General features: G+C 43.2%; 1 protein-coding gene across 3 annotated transcripts in view; it reads right to left on the bottom strand.

Annotated features, from left to right (window-relative positions):
* col28a2a (collagen, type XXVIII, alpha 2a) overlaps positions 1 to 20,973 on the bottom strand; it is a 95,317-nt gene that overhangs the window by 72,020 nt on the left and 2,324 nt on the right. For all 3 annotated transcript variants that reach the window (XM_061226215.1, XM_061226216.1, XM_061226217.1), the window contains 9 exons: positions 16,219 to 16,793; positions 14,233 to 14,253; positions 14,055 to 14,108; positions 9,925 to 9,978; positions 7,165 to 7,209; positions 6,984 to 7,010; positions 6,846 to 6,890; positions 6,017 to 6,061; positions 2,787 to 2,840 (listed from right to left, as the gene is read on the bottom strand). In XM_061226215.1, coding sequence (XP_061082199.1) covers positions 2,787 to 2,840; positions 6,017 to 6,061; positions 6,846 to 6,890; positions 6,984 to 7,010; positions 7,165 to 7,209; positions 9,925 to 9,978; positions 14,055 to 14,108; positions 14,233 to 14,253; positions 16,219 to 16,793 — 920 coding nt within the window. The remainder of the gene's footprint in view (positions 1 to 2,786; positions 2,841 to 6,016; positions 6,062 to 6,845; positions 6,891 to 6,983; positions 7,011 to 7,164; positions 7,210 to 9,924; positions 9,979 to 14,054; positions 14,109 to 14,232; positions 14,254 to 16,218; positions 16,794 to 20,973) is intronic.

Genomic DNA, 20,973 nt, shown 5'->3' with positions numbered 1-20,973 from the left:
CATTCTGAAATACTTTTCCGCTCACAGCAATTATGCAGAGTGTTAATCTGCATTACCGTAGCCTTTCTGTGAGCCCGAACCAGTCTGGCCATTCTACGCTGACCTCTCTCATCAACAAGGCATTTCTGTCCGCAGAATCTGACCGAATAAACCCCAATACTGGAACATGAATACGGCCGTGAGGTATGACTCCCTAAAACCATACTGGTAATTATCCTCCATGTGTTCAGGGTCTTCTATGCCAGAGACCAGCTGTCCTTAAAATGCTCAGATTGGACATTTCCGCCTGCTTTGCATTTGTATATATGATCATGAAAATTGTAACCAGACTTGAGAAAAGGCACAGGAAGTCTTCAAATACGGGTAACGTCTTTTAATTTCTTTTTTCTGGAGTGACTGAGATTGTGTGAGAGATAAACAACATTTCGCTTGTTCATTCAGCTGGCTGCCTGTGATACCTGCAGTTTTATCGCTCGGAGCAACTCTAAAGAACACGTGCATTTCCTCCTCCATCCTCGGACGCACATGCATGCAATTAGTTCTGTCCTATGACAGCTGTGAGGTCTCTCTCAAAATGCACACAAAGGGAAAAACCGCTAAAAACTCAGAGCCAAAATGCTTTCATCACATGCACACAGTCACAGATTGCTTTCATCAAACAAATGCGAGTAAGCTTTTAAGTAGTATTGTTTCTGTGAAGTGGTGAATAATTTTTTCTTTTGTCTTCACAATTTCTAATTCAGTGCAGTGCACACATTCCTGTACAATTTCTGACAAGCCACAAAGCTACAGGACAAGGCCACTGGTTTCACACAGTACAACAAGCGGCTATTTCGCACCCTATAGGTCTCACACAGTACTACTGGACAGCAAGTTTCTATGTTACACCCTGCAGGCAACACAGTACTCCAGTGATGATTTTACACCTTACAGGCCACACAATACCATTCAGTTAAATTAAATTAAATTTGTATCGCGCTTTTTACAGAAGACTGTCACAAAGACGCTTTACCGAGTAACAGAAGGGCAAAAGGAAAAGGGAAAACACCAGCCCTAAAAGCAAAAAATAGCAAGTACATGATATAAAAACTATGTGCCAGCCTGTCACTATTTCACATCCTACAGGTCTCACAAGGATTTTCCAGGGTATTTTACACCCTAATGGACACAGACAGTACTACAGGAGAGCCAGGGACTATTTTACACCCTACTGGACACAGACAGTACTACAGGAGAGCCAGGGACTATTTTACACCCTACTGGACACAGGCAGTACTACAGGAGAGCCAGGGACAGGCCACACTGTGATAGAGGAGATGCAGTGTCTGTTATACCCTACAGGCCAAAGAGTACGACAAGAGTCTGTGACTATTTTACATCTTACAGGCCACACACAGTATTACAGGAGAGCCAGTGACTATTTTACACCCTACTGAACACAGACAGTAATACAGGAGGGTGGCCTGTAGGTACATGACTGGGACCTGCAAGGTCACCGATTCTCCCCGGTGTAGCCACAATAAGCCACAATAAGATCTGCACAGGCGTTGGGCCTTTGAGCAAGGCCCTTAACTGTGCCCTGCTCCAGGGGAGGATTGTCTCCTGCTTAGTCTAATCAACTGTATGTCGCTAAGAGCGTCTGCCAAATGCCAATAATGTAATGTAAAGAAGAGCTGCCAGGGACTATTTTACACCTTACAGGCCACACTGCGATACAGGAGTGCAGTGCTGTGACTATGTGGCAGTACACCCAACAGTCCACACACAGTACTAGTCAGTCACTAGTTCACACCCTACAGGCTGTACACAGTACTACAGGAGAGCCAACACTGCATACTACCATGCACACTGTATGCTGCCATGCACACTGTATCCTGCCATGCACACTGTATCCTGCCATGCACACTGCATACTGCCATGCACACTGTATCCTGCTACACAGACTCCTGCCATGCACACTGTAACCTGCCATGCACACTGCATACTGCCATGCACACTGTATCCTGCCATGCACACTGTAACCTGCCATGCACACTGCATACTGCCATGCACACTGTAACCTGCCATGCACACTGCATACTGCCATGCACACTGTAACCTGCCATGCACACTGTATACTGCCATGCACACTGTATCCTGCTACACACACTCCTGCCATGCACACTGTAACCTGCCATGCACACTGCATACTGCCATGCACACTATAACCTGTCATGCACACTGCATATTGCCATGCACACTGTATCCTGCTACACACACTCCTGCCATGCACACTGTAACCTGCCATGCACACTGTATCCTGCCATGCACACTGTGTCCTGCTACACACACTCCTGCCATGCACACTGTAACCTGCCATGCACACTGCATAATGCCATGCACACTGTATCCTGCCATGCACACTGCATACTGCCATGCACACTGTATCCTGGCATGCACACTGCATACTGCCATGCACACTGTAACCTGCCATGCACACTGCATACTGCCATGCACACTGTAACCTAACAGACTAGTATGAATGTAAAGTCCACTGCTAACAGCTACCTGGCCCTGACTGCAGTCCGGGCTAACCCCATTACCCACTCAGCCACTCTGTACTGTGCACAGAACATACTTTCATTTTATTTACTGGAAACACCTCTATTTCCTCACAAGATAGAGAAATTCATCGTAATTACTAATTTTCTAAGCTCTAAACATTCCAAGCTCAGTGGCAGTATCTGTGAGGTCTTGTCTCTGCTGTTTACATGGACATCTATTGCAGTCCTTTTTGGAACTCTTACCTTCTTTCCATAGGGGCCCTCGGGGCCAATATCCCCCTGGGGTCCAGGCAGTCCCTGCAGAAAAGCAAATGCATGTTTAAGACAGCCACACTTTCCTGCAGGCCATGGCTCCAGCATGCCGGGGCAGTAGTGTGATGATAAGGAAACATTAGGCACCTCATTAGTAGGAAACCAAAAACCTTGGAGATTTCCTCATGCTCACACTTAGGGAGTGAATCAGAAGCAGATGAGGAAGTCTGAACTCAAGGATACTGTGAACATGGGGAAGACGTACGCATCACTGTTTGTAACATTTCAATTATGTACGTTGTCATCACTGGATTGTTTGCACTGGATGTAATAGATAACTGTTAGCCATGGTTGTTAGTGCTAGGCTAGTATAGGCACACAGCTTACCAGGGCAATGCTAAGTGTCCTGGCTGATGGTTTCTTGCTTTGTTGGAATTCATACACCCCACATCTTACACCCCCGTTTAAATTCCCTCACAAAAAATATTACATACTTTAGTGCAGGGAAAATGAATGATTACATGTGTATGTACGTGTACCACAGTGTCACATTTATTTCACACAATCTTCCAATGTGATATCAATCTTAAACCACCATAAGGGGAAAATGTACTTTATATGGTTTATATGGGGACATTTTTTTGCATTCATTTTCAGAGTGGTTTTGGATAGGTTTTTGGACCCCTGGATATCTATTATAGGACTCTATATTGATGAGGAATTCCCCCTTATGAATTAAGCAGAAGTGAGTTTCATTGGTTAGAACAGTTTATTTTTAAATGTATGAAAATATTTTGTGATTTACAGCAATTTAGCAATTTTATATACATTTGGAGACACTAAGGAACATTATGGTGCACAAGCATCATATATCTTTATTAGTTCACCATATCACCTTCAGACTTTTAACACTTGTGGTCAGTGAGTTTTCTGATTCAGTGAATGTAAAGGTTCATCACCTATTGTACCTGTTTGTGGATTTCATTTCAAAATAAAGGAGCACTTTATTTATTTCTAATTTATGAAAATAAACTAAATTAATGAACCACCCCTGGCAAAAATGGCAATCATAAGTCTTTCCTATAATTTGTGATGAGGATAATTTGATGATTTTTGACCATTCCTCCATGTAAAGCTCATTGTCTGATCATTTCCGTGTGAAATGTTGACGTCCTGCTGGAAAATCCACTTTACATCCAAGTTTCAGCTTCCTAGCAGAGTCAAAATTCCCTGGTATTTTGTTTAATTTATTATGCTATTGATCTTACATAGTGCCCCTGGACCAATGCAGCAAAACATCCCCATAACATCAATGACCCACCGCAATATTTGACAGTAGGTATGAGGTGCTTCTCATTGTATGCATTCCTCTTTTGTTGATGAACATGTCAATGGAGTGTATGGCCAAATGTTCAGTCTTGGTCTTATTTTATTATAGCACTCTCTCCCAGTCTATTTCCAATAACATTTGGCAAACTCCTGATGCCTAGTTTTGTTTATTGTGCTCAGTAAAGGCTGTCTTCGTGCTACCTTCCCATGACTTTGTTGGTATGGAGGTGGCGTCTTATTCTTTTTGAGAATTGGTGACCTCAAGGTGCAACCAACCAATTCTTCAATCAGAATCATCAGGTTCTTTATGGCCTACCTCCCCCCTTCTTCACCATTCGTGGGGACAGCATGCTCTTGTCTCCTCTTCCTGGGAGGTTTGCAACCATTCCAAATGTTTTACATTTGTATTATTTATGTTATTTTATATCAGATGTATTTATTTGATATTTTATCATTGCCTTTACAGTGCTGAGTAGTGTGTTTAACTGATTATGTATTTCTTTACCCGACTTTACGGTCAATTACCATCCGTCTTTTTGAATTAACAGTTCTTTGGCTTTTCCCATGCTGATGGATCACAAATGGATTTTTCAGGCTTGTAACCTCATTTTTATACTCCATTGAAACAGGAAGTGATGCAATGACACAACACTATAGTTCAATGAACTAAATTAAGTTAAATGTTATTGATTCGACAATTTAACTTTGTTTGGTTTTATTAGCAATAATTGTGAGGGGTGCCAATAATTGAAAGAATTAGTATAAGAAAAAACATCCATAAGAATTAGAAAAAGCATAAGAAAAACATTGAAACATTAAAGTAAATTTAGTGAAATACAAGTATATAGTTGTCTTATATGTTTGAACGTAACATATAGTAGATTCTTGTTGTTTATTATATGCAGCTTTTTTTCTAAATTTTTATCAAGGGTGCCAATAATTCTGGATCCTACTGTAGGTTTGTGAAACAAATGGTAGTTGGCAGCAGATGATTTTCTAGAGCTTGTGGAACAGCTGGAGTAAAGTACATTGAGCAAGTACATTATATCTCATTATCAGTCAAGACAACTACACCTCTGTATTTATTCAGAAAATGTATTGTCAACGGTTCAATAGGTCATTTTGGACTTCTAAGGGTGAAGAGAGGAATTGCAGCTACAAACACGCTCAAACAACAACACTGTTTAACCTACCCCTTCTCTGTGAAAGCGCTGATGTTGAAACGCCATTGGTTGTGGCAATTAGAACCAATTTTCAACCAATGAGCCGGGCCAGTAACTGCACATGTTGAAACCCGAATTTAAGGAGGGTGAGCCTTTTTCAATGATAGGAAGGGATTTACAGTCATCTTGTAACAATGTTTTAACACAAAAATATGCAAATCAAGATGTGATTCATTTTAAAACTGACTCAGTCAGAAAATTAACGTCACAAATAGTGGGCACTACTAATAAATTATTATGATCCTGCATGACTCCTGGGTAAAATGATTTATAAACCAGTGAGCAGTTCAACAAACATATCGGTTTCATGGTTGGGCTTCATGGTTGAAGTTCACATTTTGAACTTCATAGCCTCTGAGCATTCAGACTCATGTAGAGAATTAATTACAAACATTATTAATGTAATTATTTGTGGTAGTTCTTATTTTCAAGTGGCGATACACAGCGCACAGTTTTCATGCTTCATGAAATCAAGACGACCAGTTTTTAGCTGCAGCAAGCCTGTGAACGGAAACTTACTGTGATTTAACGACCAGTGACTAAAGAACAGTTTTTAACTGGTTTAACCTTCTGCAGATACACTGCAGAGTCACAGCATACAGAGACAGCCATAGTTGCCCATAGTTGTGCTGGCTAATTTACCATTCATACAAAGGTGTTTGTTCTCACCTGTGGACCTCTGGATCCGGCGATGCCAACTGGACCCTCCGGGCCCTGTCACAGAAGACCCATTAAGCCATTAAACACAGGGCCGTACATAGATTTGCTTATATTATTTCAATCCTGAGGTCATGATCTCACCGTCCCACACACATACACAAATACAAAAAACAAATACTGAGGTCAGTGTACTCAATGTTCGTTACAGGCCTGATTAGAGAGCTCTTTAACCCTCCTATTAAGTTTGGGATCAATTTGACCCCATTCAGCATTTGACATCTCTTAAAAACCTGTTAAACTTTTTTCATCTTGATACTGTATGATTTTTTTATTTTTTTATTTTTTTTATTTTATTAAATAGTAAAAATGTAATAAACATAAAGCTATGCTAAGTCCTGTACCAACGTGGCATACAAATGTGTTGTGCAGTAATATTTTGATCCTCTGCAACTGTATAAAATGTAAGAAAATATACAACCATTTACATTTTTCTCTCAGATTTCTTTGTGAGTGATTCTGATGAAACTTTCCCATACAGGTGCCAATATTTCACTTACTGTTCCTTAGGCTCTAAAGAGAGATGCTCCTCACAGATTTGTCATATTTATGGATAAAAGGCTAGTGATTTTGGAGACAATACGAAGGAGACGCACAAAGTCTTTCTATTACAATATTTTTGTGTTGATTTCAACTGTTGGGCTCAATTTGACCCCAAATTTAAAACCAGTCATAAAATCCGAACATAATGGGAGGGTTAAGCCACAGTTTGTTTGTATTGTGAATGAGATGCACACTAAAGCAAGCCTGGACAAGTACACTGGATACAGGTGATGCTTACCCTGTCTCCTTTAGTTCCTGGAGTGCCGCATTCTCCTCTCTCACCCTACAGAAGGAAGTTGGAACATTAGTGGGTGTTCAGTAATGAACTCAACATCAAACCAGAAATGGAATCATCCACAGAACCCCGGGGTCGTACCTGTTCACCTTTGTAGCCGGGTCTACCCTGAGAAGGAGGAGGAAGACTGTGAGTCTCACTGTTACGACTGTAACACTGTTACGACTGTAACACACACTGCATGAGAAAAACATTGACAGAAGAAAACCCATATGTATGTAAGTATGTAAGTAAGTAAGTTACATTAGATGCTCCAACTGACCTCTGACCCATCCCGACCAGGAAGTCCACTCAGCCCAGAGTCACCCTGAAAGGAGAATAAAAGCCAAACAACCATTATACTTACAACCCTGCAAAAATAAGAGGCATTTTATTCTTATGTTGATATTTATCTTATTTCACTTTTTTGCTAAAGGAAAAAGATTAAAATATTGCCAATGAGACAGCCTCTGTACCAGCTGTACCCCTCTGTACCCTTCTATTACCCTCTCTACCCCTCTGTACCCTTCTTTAGCAGCTGTACCAGCTATACCTCTCTGTACCCCTCTCGACCAGCTGTACCTCTCTGTACCCCTCTGGACCAGCTACCCCTCTGTACCCCTCTGGACCAGTTATACCCCTCTATTACCCTCTCTACCCCTCTGTACCCCTCTGGACCAGTTATACCTCTCTGTACCCCTCTCGACCAGCGATACCCCTCTATTACCCTCTCTACCCCTCTGTACCCCTCTGGACCAGCTATACCCCTCTATTACCCTCTCTACCCCTCTGTACCAGTTATACCTCTCTGTACCCCTCTCGACCAGCGATACCCCTCTATTACCCTCTCTACCCCTCTGTACCCCTCTGGACCAGCTGTACCTCTCTGTACCCCTCTGGACCAGTTATACCTCTCTGTACCCCTCTGGACCAGCTATACCCCTCTATTACCCTCTCTACCCCTTTGTACCCCTCTGGACCAGTTATACCTCTCTGTACCCCTCTGGACCAGCTATGCCCCTCTATTACCCTCTCTACCCCTCTGTACCCCTCTGAACCAGTTATACCTCTCTGTACCCCTCTGGACCAGCTATACCCCTCTATTACCCTCTCTACCCCTCTGTACCCCTCTGGACCAGCTATACCCCTCTATTACCCTCTCTACCCCTCTGTACCCCTCTGGACCAGCTGTACCTCTCTGTACCCCTCTGGACCAGTTATACCTCTCTATTACCCTCTCTACCCCTCTGTACCCCTCTGGACCAGCTATACCCCTCTATTACCCTCTCTACCCCTCTGTACCCTTCTTTAGCAGCTGTACCAGCTATACCTCTCTGTACCCCTCTCGACCAGCTGTACCTCTCTGTACCCCTCTGGACCAGCTACCCCTCTGTACCCCTCTGGACCAGTTATACCCCTCTATTACCCTCTCTACCCCTCTGTACCCCTCTGGACCAGTTATACCTCTCTGTACCCCTCTCGACCAGCGATACCCCTCTATTACCCTCTCTACCCCTCTGTACCCCTCTGGACCAGCTATACCCCTCTATTACCCTCTCTACCCCTCTGTACCAGTTATACCTCTCTGTACCCCTCTCGACCAGCGATACCCCTCTATTACCCTCTCTACCCCTCTGTACCCCTCTGGACCAGCTGTACCTCTCTGTACCCCTCTGGACCAGTTATACCTCTCTGTACCCCTCTGGACCAGCTATACCCCTCTATTACCCTCTCTACCCCTTTGTACCCCTCTGGACCAGTTATACCTCTCTGTACCCCTCTGGACCAGCTATGCCCCTCTATTACCCTCTCTACCCCTCTGTACCCCTCTGAACCAGTTATACCTCTCTGTACCCCTCTGGACCAGCTATACCCCTCTATTACCCTCTCTACCCCTCTGTACCCCTCTGGACCAGCTATACCCCTCTATTACCCTCTCTACCCCTCTGTACCCCTCTGGACCAGCTGTACCTCTCTGTACCCCTCTGGACCAGTTATACCTCTCTATTACCCTCTCTACCCCTCTGTACCCCTCTGGACCAGCTATACCCCTCTATTACCCTCTCTACCCCTCTGTACCTCTCTGGACCAGTTATACCTCTCTGTACCCCTCTGGACCAGCTATACCCCTCTATTACCCTCTCTACCCCTCTGTACCCCTCTGGACCAGCTGTACCTCTCTGTACCCCTCTGGACCAGTTATACCTCTCTGTACCCCTCTGGACCAGTTATACCCCTCTATTACCCTCTCTACCCCTCTGTACACCTCTGGACCAGCTATACCCCTCTATTACCCTCTCTACCCCTCTGTACCCCTCTGGACCAGTTATACTTCTCTGTACCCCTCTGGACCAGCTATACCCCTCTATTACCCTCTCTACCCCTCTGTACCCCTCTGGACCAGTTGTACCTCTCTGTACCCCTCTGGACCAGTTATACCTCTCTGTACCCCTCTGGACCAGCTATATCCCTATATTACCCTCTCTACCCCTCTGTACCTCTCTGGACCAGTTATACCTCTCTGTACCCCTCTGGACCAGCTATACCCCTCTATTACCCTCTCTACCCCTCTGTACCCCTCTGGACCAGCTGTACCACTCTGTACCCCTCTGGACCAGTTATACCTCTCTGTACCCCTCTGGACCAGCTATACCCCTCTATTACCCTCTCTACCCCTCTGGACCAGTTATACCTCTCTGTACCCCTCTGGACCAGTTATACCTCTCTGTACCCCTCTGGACCAGCTATACCCCTCTATTACCCTCTCTACCCCTCTGTACCCCTCTGGACCAGCTATACCCCTCTATTACCCTCTCTACCCCTCTGTACCCCTCTGGACCAGCTGTACCTCTCTGTACCCTTCTGGACCAGCTGTACCCCTCTGTACCCCTTCTTCTGTCCCCCTCTGTGCCAGCTGCATGGCTATCTGCCCCTCTGTGCTGTACCCCTCTGTCCCAGTGGTGCTGCAGGTCCTTATTCAGGTCTGTTTCAAAGCAGATGAAAAGCTCCATGACCCAGCTTATAGAGAAATATTGGAGCACACCTTGTGGCCTTTGACTCCTGGAATTCCATCATCACCAGGGCGACCCTTTTTTCCCTGTGGAGGCGAGACAGAAGGTCAGCCGTGTCAGACTGCAGACACAGGGTAAGAAGATGCTGTAAATCACAGTAATGAAATTGCTCAAAAGCCATCGAGCCAGTCGAGGGGATGGGGATAGTATGACCAATCAAGACGATACATCATCTATGGTTACGTACACTACTCCTGCTATCATCCTAATCTTCTGATCACCCAATAGCCCCCCTGCCCCCCCAACCCTCACCACCCAAAAATACCACCCCCTAACTGCATCCATCCAGAGATCCCCAAACCCCCAACAGCCCACTCCCCTCAAATCTCTCCCCAAAAAACCCCCACCCCTCCCAGTCCAAAGTCGAAAAGCTCCCCCCAAAAGCTATTTTGCCACATGTTTAATGTGCTCTTGCCTTTGTAGCTCTGCCTGTGGCTATCCTAATCGTACTCACATCCTGAGGATATTAAAGGCACTTTCTCATGCTGGGGTTGTGTGGGGACAACAGCACTGTCGCATGATGTCTCCGCTGCTGCCTGAGCAAGCACACTTCCCTATCCTTTCATTCTCAGGGGTTTTCTGAGGATTCATTCCTATTAGTGGATAAAAGTTGCTCATTTCTTATTGAAAATGTATGTTAATGATTTTGGGTATTGGAGCTCCAAGCTCAGATGTTGTAAATGTTTGTGATTGTTTACATGTACTATATCATCTTGGCCTGTAGCACAACAGCTGCTGGGTCAATGTTGACATTGTTTTTTGTAATGGATGATTGTGTTAATTATACAGATTTGTGTTCATTCAGGGAAGCACTGTCATTGGTATAACTGTGTATAAGTTTTTATTAATATGGTCATGAGTGTGTTTACCTCTCTATAGTTGTAATTGTATCTTGTCTCAAATTTATGTCATTTGTGTCATCAAAGTGGGCTATAGCTTAGTCAGGTCATTAAAATGGGAAGCACTCAAAATACACTGCAGACAATGTTTATTCATTTTTTCTGTCTCTTGTTTTCCATTCCATAACTGCATTAGGCTAGCTGAATGCACATAGGAAACGATAGGCTACACAGCTTTGGGATATGATGTTTCGGTGAAACATGCTAGTGAATGTTAAGGAGTAACTTGCCATCGTGTGGAATTCTGTAGCGTTTGGTCAAAGGCAGTTCTACACTGACAGGCAAGGGCTGGTACAGGCAGCCCGATGCCCACTAGGTTTTCCGAAAAATCTTGTAATAGCTTATCAAGTAGCAGACTTGAGATAATTAATTCCTCCTTAGAGACTGGCATGTTCTGGAATGCCTTCAAAACAACTATTATGAGACCACTACTGAGGGAACCTAACCCTTTCCCTGCAATTACCAGCCCATATGGTTATATCACATTCCTTGGAATAATTATAAAAAATATTGTTGTTAGGCAGCTATCTGTTTTTCTACATGAAACCTGCATTCTAGAAGAATTCCAGTCAGGCTTCCAGCCAAAACCAAAACCACAGAAACTGCCCTAGTCCAATGATCTTAGACTCATTGTTGACACAAACAAAGCGTCAGCTTAAACTTCAAAGGAAAATTCCATTCCATCGTTCAGAAGCGTGAGTGGGTTGAGTATGTGGTGATATGCTCAATTGCTTCCATTGTTACATACTGTAACAGCAACAATCTTTTGTAATTTTCCACAAAGATCAATTTGTGGCCCAATCGTGTTTTATCTTTATAGGTTACCATTTCTTACAATGGTGGCAGTTTCCATAGAGATGCAGATGCCACTGTACTTCTCTGTTGAGTGCTCTTTGTGTACAGCCAGCTCATCTGCCAGAAACAAGTGGATGAGAAAGAAGCTTCCAACATTTCATGAGGGTAAGACAGGTTGGGAACAAATCTGATTACCATGTTTCTTTGTTTTGACATGAGGAAGATGGATTTAAGATGGATTGAAAGCATGCACAAGCTTTCTCTCTGACTGTTGTTTGTTTAGGGATCTACTATATATCTTCAATCAGCCCATGCCAGACATTTTTTTAAATAAGTGCAGCATGCCCTACTCGAATGTATCATTCCCTTTGTAATGGCTCTGATTAGAAATATTCAGAGAACCTGCATGTTAGCAGTGACAGAGTAAATTAATTCCTCGTTACATAGAGATTATGCAGTTAATTTATTTTCGAGGATTCGTTCAAAAAAGGATGAATGGTTTGGGAGTGACCCACAAAGCTTTATTTCCTACGCAGCTAAAGCGAGGCTGCCTTCAGTTTACATGCAGACAAGCTGATTCCTTCTTTTGTTACCAGTCTCATTACTCTCCACTGGCCCCTCTATTGAAGGACTGTAAATCCTTCAAATTGCTGCAGCCAGAATTTTAACCAAAATGAAGAACTAAGAATGAAATACTACAAACTGCTTCTTGTTTTATTTTTTTTAGTTTTTTTTTTACAATTGATGTTAAGGTCCTTGCATTCGTCTATGAGCCCATAAGTGGTTTAGCGAATGTTTGCCTCTCAGTTCTGCTTAGTTTACCCAGTAAAACTTACAACAAGTTTTTAAGCTTGTAAATTCTGCTGGGCCAAGGTTCAGATAGAAGCACAGGCGATAAACAATTTTAACCAGCTGCTAAAACACACATTTTTACTTTATTACTTTTCTTTAATACTCTTTATTGGCCATTTCATTTACTGTAACTTTTGCTCTTTTGTTTTTTGCTTTGACTGATTATTTTAATACAGGTACCTCAGACAATTAAAGTAGTATATCTTCTCTATAGTCATTACTTACTAGTGCAGTTATGCTTCATTTATTGCAAATATCACTGTCTGATATTCAGCAGTTCGGGTTGCTTTTTGCCTGAAACGTATTACACAAATAAAGTGTATTATTAGTAACACACACACATAGCCTCAGCCCTGATGTGATTCCCTGGTGAACATGCCTGACCAGTTGGCATAGTTCATGTAATTTATGATGGGAATGAAGCACTATCTTATTAGAAGTGTGGTCCAGCCCACTGAGACAGGACGGTATTGTGTTCTGCTGGTCTCCATGGGCGAGGGGAGCTATGTAGTAACTCACAGACACGGACAAAAGGGCTGAGAGCTGGGCCATTTTCAACATTCAATAAAAACAACAAGTAACGTTCGCAATGTCTCTGTCTGCTGAGGCTCACCAATGGGGAACCCCAGAAGAGTCTTAATAAATCTCCTAATGCTACACAACTATGGGAGAGCACTGGACTGCAACAAAATTCACATTTACAAAAACAGCCCCAAGCCAAGCAATAAACTCCAGTCTAAAGATAGCCTGCTATCTATGCTATGTGGAGTTTACAGAGCTCACATAACACAGAAACGCTTGTCTAAAAGATAGCCTGCTCCTCTATGTGGAGTTTTACGGAGCTCACCTATAAGGGAAACTCCACAGGTCTATTATAAGGTAAACTGTACAGGTCTGTTATAAGGGAAACTCCATAGGTTGATTATAAGGGAAACTCCACGGGTCAGTTATAAGGGAAACTCAACAGGTCGCTCATAAGGGAAACTCCACAGGTCGATTATAAGGGATACTCCACAGGTCGATTATAAGGCATACTCCATAGGTTGGTTATAAGGGGAACTCCACAGGCTGGTTATAAGGGGAACTCCACAGGTTGGTTATAAGGGGAACTCCACAGGTTGGTTATAAGGGGAACTCCACAGGTTGGTTATAAGGGGAACTCCACAGGTTGGTTATAAGGGGAACTCCACAGGTTGGTTATAAGGGAAACTCCATAGGTTGGGTATAAGGGGAACTCCACCGGTTGGTTATAAGGGATACTCCATAGGTTAGTTATAAGGGGAACTCCACAGATTGGTTATAAGGGATACTCCATAGGTTGGTTATAAGGGGAACTCCACAGGTTGGTTATAAGGGATACTCCATAGGTTGGTTATAAGGGGAACTCCACATGTTGAATATAAAGGAAACTCCACAGGTTGGTTATAAAGGATAATCTACAGGTTGTTTATAAGAGAAAGTGGTTGGTTATAATGGCACAGGCTGCTTGCCTTTACTGTAGATCATGTGATCATGTGGATGGGGGGGTTAGGGTTGGAGGGTGTGGAAGAACTTACCGCTGGACCCATGTGTCCGCGCTCCCCCTTCTCACACACACATCTCAGCGGACACTGCAACACACACACACACACACACACACACACATGGTCACACATCTGTGGCCTCTCTTTCAGTGGCAAATAAGATTTACATCCGTATGCATGTACAAAAACTGTAGGAGGATAGCAATCTTACCTCTTCATCCACAATCTCTGCCTGCAAAGAAAAACAAGAATTAATATTTTAAAGTAATCAAAAAACAAGAATTAATAGTCAAAAATTAATCAAATACTTTTTAATTGATCAAGTATTTCTGCGAAGGTAATCACAGTTACAGCAGTTTGAGCAGGTGATGACTACTGATAAGTTTATTAAATAATTCCTGGACGAAGAAGTGTTTTGAAGGAAGAATCCAGACATTTCACTTTGAAGGCAACTGTTTGTCTGGCCTTGCCATACCTGTTATTGTGCTATTGATAAAGGCCACTCAGGACTTCATGTGACCTGAGATCTTCAGGTCTTGTAACCCGATGTCGAATAATTCTGGCATGGCTAAAATCTTTCTTTATGCCATAGCCCATGTTTTTCTGAAAAAACGCTTCAGCATTTCTACGTGAAAGAAAACTGTAAGTGAAGCACTGCTATTCCACTGTAGTGCCCCTGGTACAAACGAGAACCATGTGCCATGGTAAGAACTCTTTGACTCAACACAGAGGCTGAATTCCTACCATGAAGACGATCTCATGGGATAGATCAAGCTGCTTTCTGATCCCCTGTGCTTAGATGTATTTATGGCATACAGATGGCACTTCAATGGGTTTCTGGGGTGATACTGGGAGCCAGAATGCGACAGAAAACCACCTTAAACAGAGTTATTCTGCACTCCCAAGATTGACAAGTCGCAGATGTATGGGCCATTTTTCAAATTTCCTGTTTCACCTCAGTTCCCTACCTCACCAGACCTGTAACTGAAAGAAGATGCTGGAAAGTATTCAGCTCTCACCAAGGAGAGGAGTTGGCTTTGGACATCCTCTAAATTCATCCATGCTAAGCTATCAATGTCAATGTTGTTTGATGCTGGCACATGGAACATCTCTGTGCGAAAACTTGATAAGAGGAATATGATTTAATCCACTAAAGAGTGTAACCACCTCTGTGTAGGCCTCCATAATGCAGGTTTGAAGGAGACATGTGAAACCTCAGCAGCTAGGATGATTAGCCAATAGCGTGTTGTGTGTGTGCGTGTCTATTTAATTATGTAAGTGTATTGATGTAAATATCTTTGCTTCATGCTGGATTTTCCTGTTTGAGAAGGTAGAACCCAGGTGAACCCATATGAGCAGACATGCATTTAAATATATATATATATATATAGTACTTGAAAACATTAACCCCAGGACATCTGGCAGTCCAATAAACCTGAATGGACAGCATACTCCAAGAGGAACTTTTCTTAACTGGAGTAATGGGCAACATCATTGTCTGTGCCATCATTGCAGTGACTGAAATGGTCACTGCAATGACTAACAGGCATAATTGAAAATAACTGATTTTGGAAGTGAAGCAAACAAATAGTGTGCTATGTGGGCCAGTAGTATATAGAAGACAAATTGATACTAGACACTTGAATTTCAGTCCCATATAGGACACAAATAAAGTAGGACACTGAAATTAGTATGCCATGGATAATAACAGCATAAACAGGGACTTTGCCAATCGAAAATAAAGTCTGAGCTGCAGACTTTAAATAATTAGATATACAAAAAATACCACTTTCATCTTTGAAGAGGCGGAGCTCCTGAATAATCTATAGATGTTAATATACATGCAGTCTCACTCAAAGAAAATAGCACTGTAGTCAAAATACCTCAAGAGGTGTCGGCATCTAAATACTCAAAAACAAGCCAAGTTAATCCAAACTCATGCAGAAATTTGTTAAATGTTTCTAACATTGTTTCAATCAAAGCCAGCTTCTAGCTTGTCTGCAGTGAATCAAACTGTAGAAAATATCAGTTAAAACATCACAGATTTTACAACTATTTAAAAGAAAATCTTCTGTTTGAAATTTTAAACATTAATCTGATCCAGTATTTAAACCAATGCACCAATTAAACTATTTCTAATTGGTCATTATGCTGACAAAGTCTTAATACTTGGCGCAGGTTATCTGGTTTTACTCACAATCTCTTTGATGACGGTGTCCACGATGCCCTTGTCCTGCAGGTTGTGGACGTAGCGCTTGGCGGGGGAGCTCGCTAGCAGACGCATCTGGGCCCTGTTGGCGGGCTCGTCGGCGGTGGGCGTGATTCCCACGGTGAAGAAGCGCACGCCCTGGTTTTTGGCGTCGGCGATGGCGCCGGAGATGTCGGGGTTCCTGGGGTGGGACAGGCTGTCAGTCATCAGCACCGCCACTTTGATGTCCGCTTTGGACTCGTTCAGGTAGATCTGGGTGAGGTTGGTGATGGCGTAGGTGGTGTACGTCCCTTGGCCGATGAAGTCCATGGACATGATTTTGGACTTGAAGTTGTCGATGTGCGTCCAGTTCTTGAAGGTCTGCTCGATGCTGACGTTGCTGCTGTACTGCAGCAGCGCCGCCCTCCAGATCAGCCGGGGGCGGCTACCCAGCTGCATGGCCTGCCACCTCTCCACCATGTCCACCGCAAAGCGCTTCTCCTGGGCGTGGTTGTCCTTGGCACTCTCCGAGCTGTCCACCATTAATGCCAGGTCCAAGCTGCAGTTGGGGATGTCAGGGCGGCCTGTAGCGTAGCGTAGTGGTTAAGATACATGACCCTGTAGCGTAGTGGTTAAGGTATATGACCCTGTAGTGTAGTGGTAAAGGTACATGACCCTGTAGCGTAGTGGTTAAGGTACATCACCTTGTAGAGTAGTGGTTAAGGTACAGGTCACAGTCATCCGCAGATCCCCCTCTCTGTGCCCTTCCCCCCCCTCTAGGCCCATCCTTTCCTTTTCCACTTTCTCTCCCCTTACAGACTCTGATGTTTCTCAACTCCTGCTCTCCCACCGCCCTACAACCTGTGCCCTTGACCCTATCCCCTCTTCTCTCCTCCAGACTATCACACCTGACATTCTCACATTTGTCACCTCACTTGTGAACTCCTCCCTGTCTTCTGGCTGTTTTCCATCATCCTCCAAGAGGGCCCACATCACCCCGCTGCTAAAAAAGCCTACCCTGGACCCCTCAATCATCCAGAACTACCACCCGGTATCTCTTCTTCCTTTTCAATGTAAAACAATAGAATGAGCTGCTTTTAGATCTCTCTGCTGCCTTCGACACTGTGGAGCATGTCAGTCCATCCTCCTGTCCTCCCTGTCAGCAACAGGCATCTGTGGCACTTGCCACAGGAGTTCCCCAGGGCTCAGTCCTAGGCCCGCTTCTTTTCTCTCTTTACACTCGTTCCTTGGTCCTGTTATCACTGCACATGGTCTATCCTACCACTGCTATGCGGATGATACCCAACTCTGCATCTCATTCCCACCATCTGATACACAGGTTTCAGCCCGTATCTCTGCTTGCCTGAGTGACATCCAGAGCTGGATGGACAACCACCATCTAAAGCTCAACCCAGGTAAGACTGAAATGATATTCATTCCTGCTATTACCTCTCCCCATCTAGATCTCTCCATTTCTCTAGGGGATACCTCGCTCATGCCATCACCCTCTGCAAGGAACCTTGTCGTGGTGATGGACAGCAGACTGTCCCTCTCCAAGAACATTGCATGCAGGTTCTTCCTATACAACATCCGGAGAATCCTCCTCTTTCTTTTTTTTTTTTTTAGATATTTTTTAGGCCTTTTTCAGCTTCAGTTTTCTTTCATGTAGAAATGCTGAAGCGTTTTTTCAGAAAAACATGGGCTATGGCATAAAGAAAGATTTTAGCCATGCCAGAATTATTCGACATCGGGTTACAAGACCTGAAGATCTCAGGTCACATGAAGTCCTGAGTTCCAAGCAGTTAAGGGGTCTGCCCCAGCTTATCTCCAAAAAATCATCAGATCCTACACCCCTGCCAGACCTCTTCGTACTTCCACCTCCCATTAACGACTACTGTCTGTTCTGGCTCCACGGTGGTGGAACAATCTCCCGATTATCTGATCAGCCAATCGTGTGGCAGCAGTGTAGTGCATAAAATCATGTAGATACAGGTCAGGAGCTTCAGTTAATGTTTACCAGCAGAATGGGGAAGAGACTTTGACCATGGAATGATTGTTGGTGGCAAAAAAACATTGTGAATAAGAAGTGAGGCAGGTGGGAAAAGAGTCACAACAAGATGCAGCGTAGATCATTCCCATGGTGCTTTATATGGCATTTTAGGGTCATCAATTTCTGTGAACACTATTTTCATCTACGATTGATTGGTATTTGTCAACATACACATGTGGATGCAAAAAAAAAAGCTCCACGTCCACATGTGTTTGATAAATCAATGACAAATACAATGACAATGGTGACGTATTTGTAGATTCTTGGTGGGGATGAGCAATACATCGATCAAATGTGACAGGTAGCCATAAGCTATCAATTAATAACACGTGACAATGCAATAAAATGCATTGAAAACAAAACTTAAAAATGTGGCATCAGCGATGAATGTACCAAAAAAGAAAATATTAATTAGGGGGGAAAAGGAAAGTAGAATGCTCTATTTATTAAGGAATGATAAATACTTGGACAAGCTAATATTAGTATCAAAAGTCTGTAATCTACCTCCTCATTTAGACCAGGAAATGTCATAGCAACAAAATGAAAAATCCAAAAATGGACCTGGATCTTTCAGAGCTCTGGCATTTCAAACCTGAGCCAAAACTGAGGGTATAAATCACTGATGAAGATCCAGTGCTGAGCTGCACACAGAACGCGATAAGCAATCGAATCTGTTTCCTGTGATGCCAGGGCCCTGCTGTTATTACTGCTGGAATGTTGGAGAAACAGTGCAAAGGTAAAAAAATAGGATATGAAAATATATCTCATTATAAGTATGCACTGCTCACAGTCACACTATTTCTGTATTCCATGACATTTACCAAACATGAGGCAAGCGAAATTGACTGTAAATCCTTTGGAAATGCATTTGCACAAATAATGTGGGATTTATCAAAGTTTGCGGTTGTTTGTTTTTTCATAGGGGCCGAATGAACTCCGCGAGTGGTCTCAGCTGTTCGCATTGTGTGAGGAAATGAAAGCGCACATTTTTCAGCTCCTTGTTCAAGCAATGGTCCTGTCCTGCCTGGACTAATGCAATTATCTGCTGGCTGGCCTTCCAGCATCTGCCATCAGACCCCTACAATTCATCCAGAATGCTGCAGCTTTTCTGGTATTCAATGTCCCCAGACATTCACATGTCACCCCCCTGCACAGCAACCTCCACTGGCTGCCTGTTATGGCTCGTATCAAATGTAAAACTTTGGTGCTTGCATACCAGGCAGTTAACATTACATTACATTACATTATATTACATTATATTATTGGCATTTGGCAGACGCTCTTATCCAGAGCGACATACAGACTAAGCAGGAGACAATCCTTCCCTGGAGCAATGCAGGGCTAAGGGCCTTGCTCAAGGGCCCAATGGCTGAGCGGATCTTATTGTGGCTACAGTGGGATTAGAACCACAAACCTTGCGTGTCCCAGTCATTTACCTTAACCACTACGCTACAGGCCGCCCGGTTAAGCTAATATTTATCAGTAGCTAAACTGATCACTGGAGAAGAGCAAATCCTTCTCTCTGTAAACACAGTTACAGTATAGTTGTATAGCTAACAAATTAAAAATCATTGAAAACTTTAATTTCACAATGGGATTTGAAAAGCTTACCTCAATGATTGATGTGTACATCTACATTTACTCTGCATTATATCTACATTATATAATTTCATACCACTAATTACATCTACATTTATAATTATACCTGCATGTACATTTACATATATCATTTTTCCCTTTCCTTCCTGGCAGAACACTAACTCAGAAATATTCTTTGGCCTCCTTGTATATATGCCATGTTAGAGATCTCTCCACATAGTTTTCAATAATATTCAAGTCTGGGGCCTGTGGTGGCCATTCCACAACCTTCATGCATCTTTCCTGGAGGTAGGGGAGAACCGGGTCGAAAGTAATGCTTTTTTGTTTGATCCATTTACTCCAAAATAAATAGAGATAGAGATTCCATATTTTATGACACAAAACTTGCACACGTCCTTCACTGTTATCAGCTTTAACTTTCATTCTAGAATATATGAGTTTAACATAAATAGGGCGAGAACGGACCGACCGGAAAATTTACTGTACGTAAACATCGCAATGTTGCGCAGCCAATAATGTTTTGCGATTAATCAGACTGAAATTCATTATTTGGGCTGCCCTAGATCCTCAAATATAATTTATTTATTCAACCTGTCAATAAAAGTAGGCTATATCGTGAGTTTGTGACATTTGAAGACAAATTTCTAATATTATGCCAGGTGATTTTGAACTTTGCCAAAAACAGACAGTAGCTCCGCCAAACGTGCTCCGATGGTGGCAGTATTTAGTATGAAGCTCATGCGCTGTTGCACATGCACAAGTAACCACATCATTGCAGCTCCCATAGTTTTAGAGAAAATGTGTGTTACTTTAGCCCTCTGTTACTTTCGACCTGGCTCTCCCCTACTTCATGGTTGATTTCGAAGTATGCTTTGGATCATTCATTGTCTTGCTGGAATACGCAACCTCTCTTCAACTTCAATGTCTGACCTTTGAACATTAGCCTAAAGAATTTCTTGTTATTTGGTGGAATCCATTCTTCCTTCCACTCGCACAATATTTCCTGTGCCTCCAGCTGTCACACAACCCCAAAGCATAATGGGTTCACCTCCTTGCTTCACAGTTGGCAAGGTGTTCTTCTCTAAAAAGATTTCACCCTTTTGTTCCCCAAACAT

The sequence above is a fragment of the Conger conger genome, chromosome 17 (assembly GCF_963514075.1).
Source record: "Conger conger chromosome 17, fConCon1.1, whole genome shotgun sequence".
Classification (NCBI taxonomy): Eukaryota; Metazoa; Chordata; class Actinopteri; order Anguilliformes; family Congridae; genus Conger; species Conger conger.
Note: the sequence above shows the minus strand (reverse complement) of the source record. Positions and strands in the feature narration are given on the sequence as shown.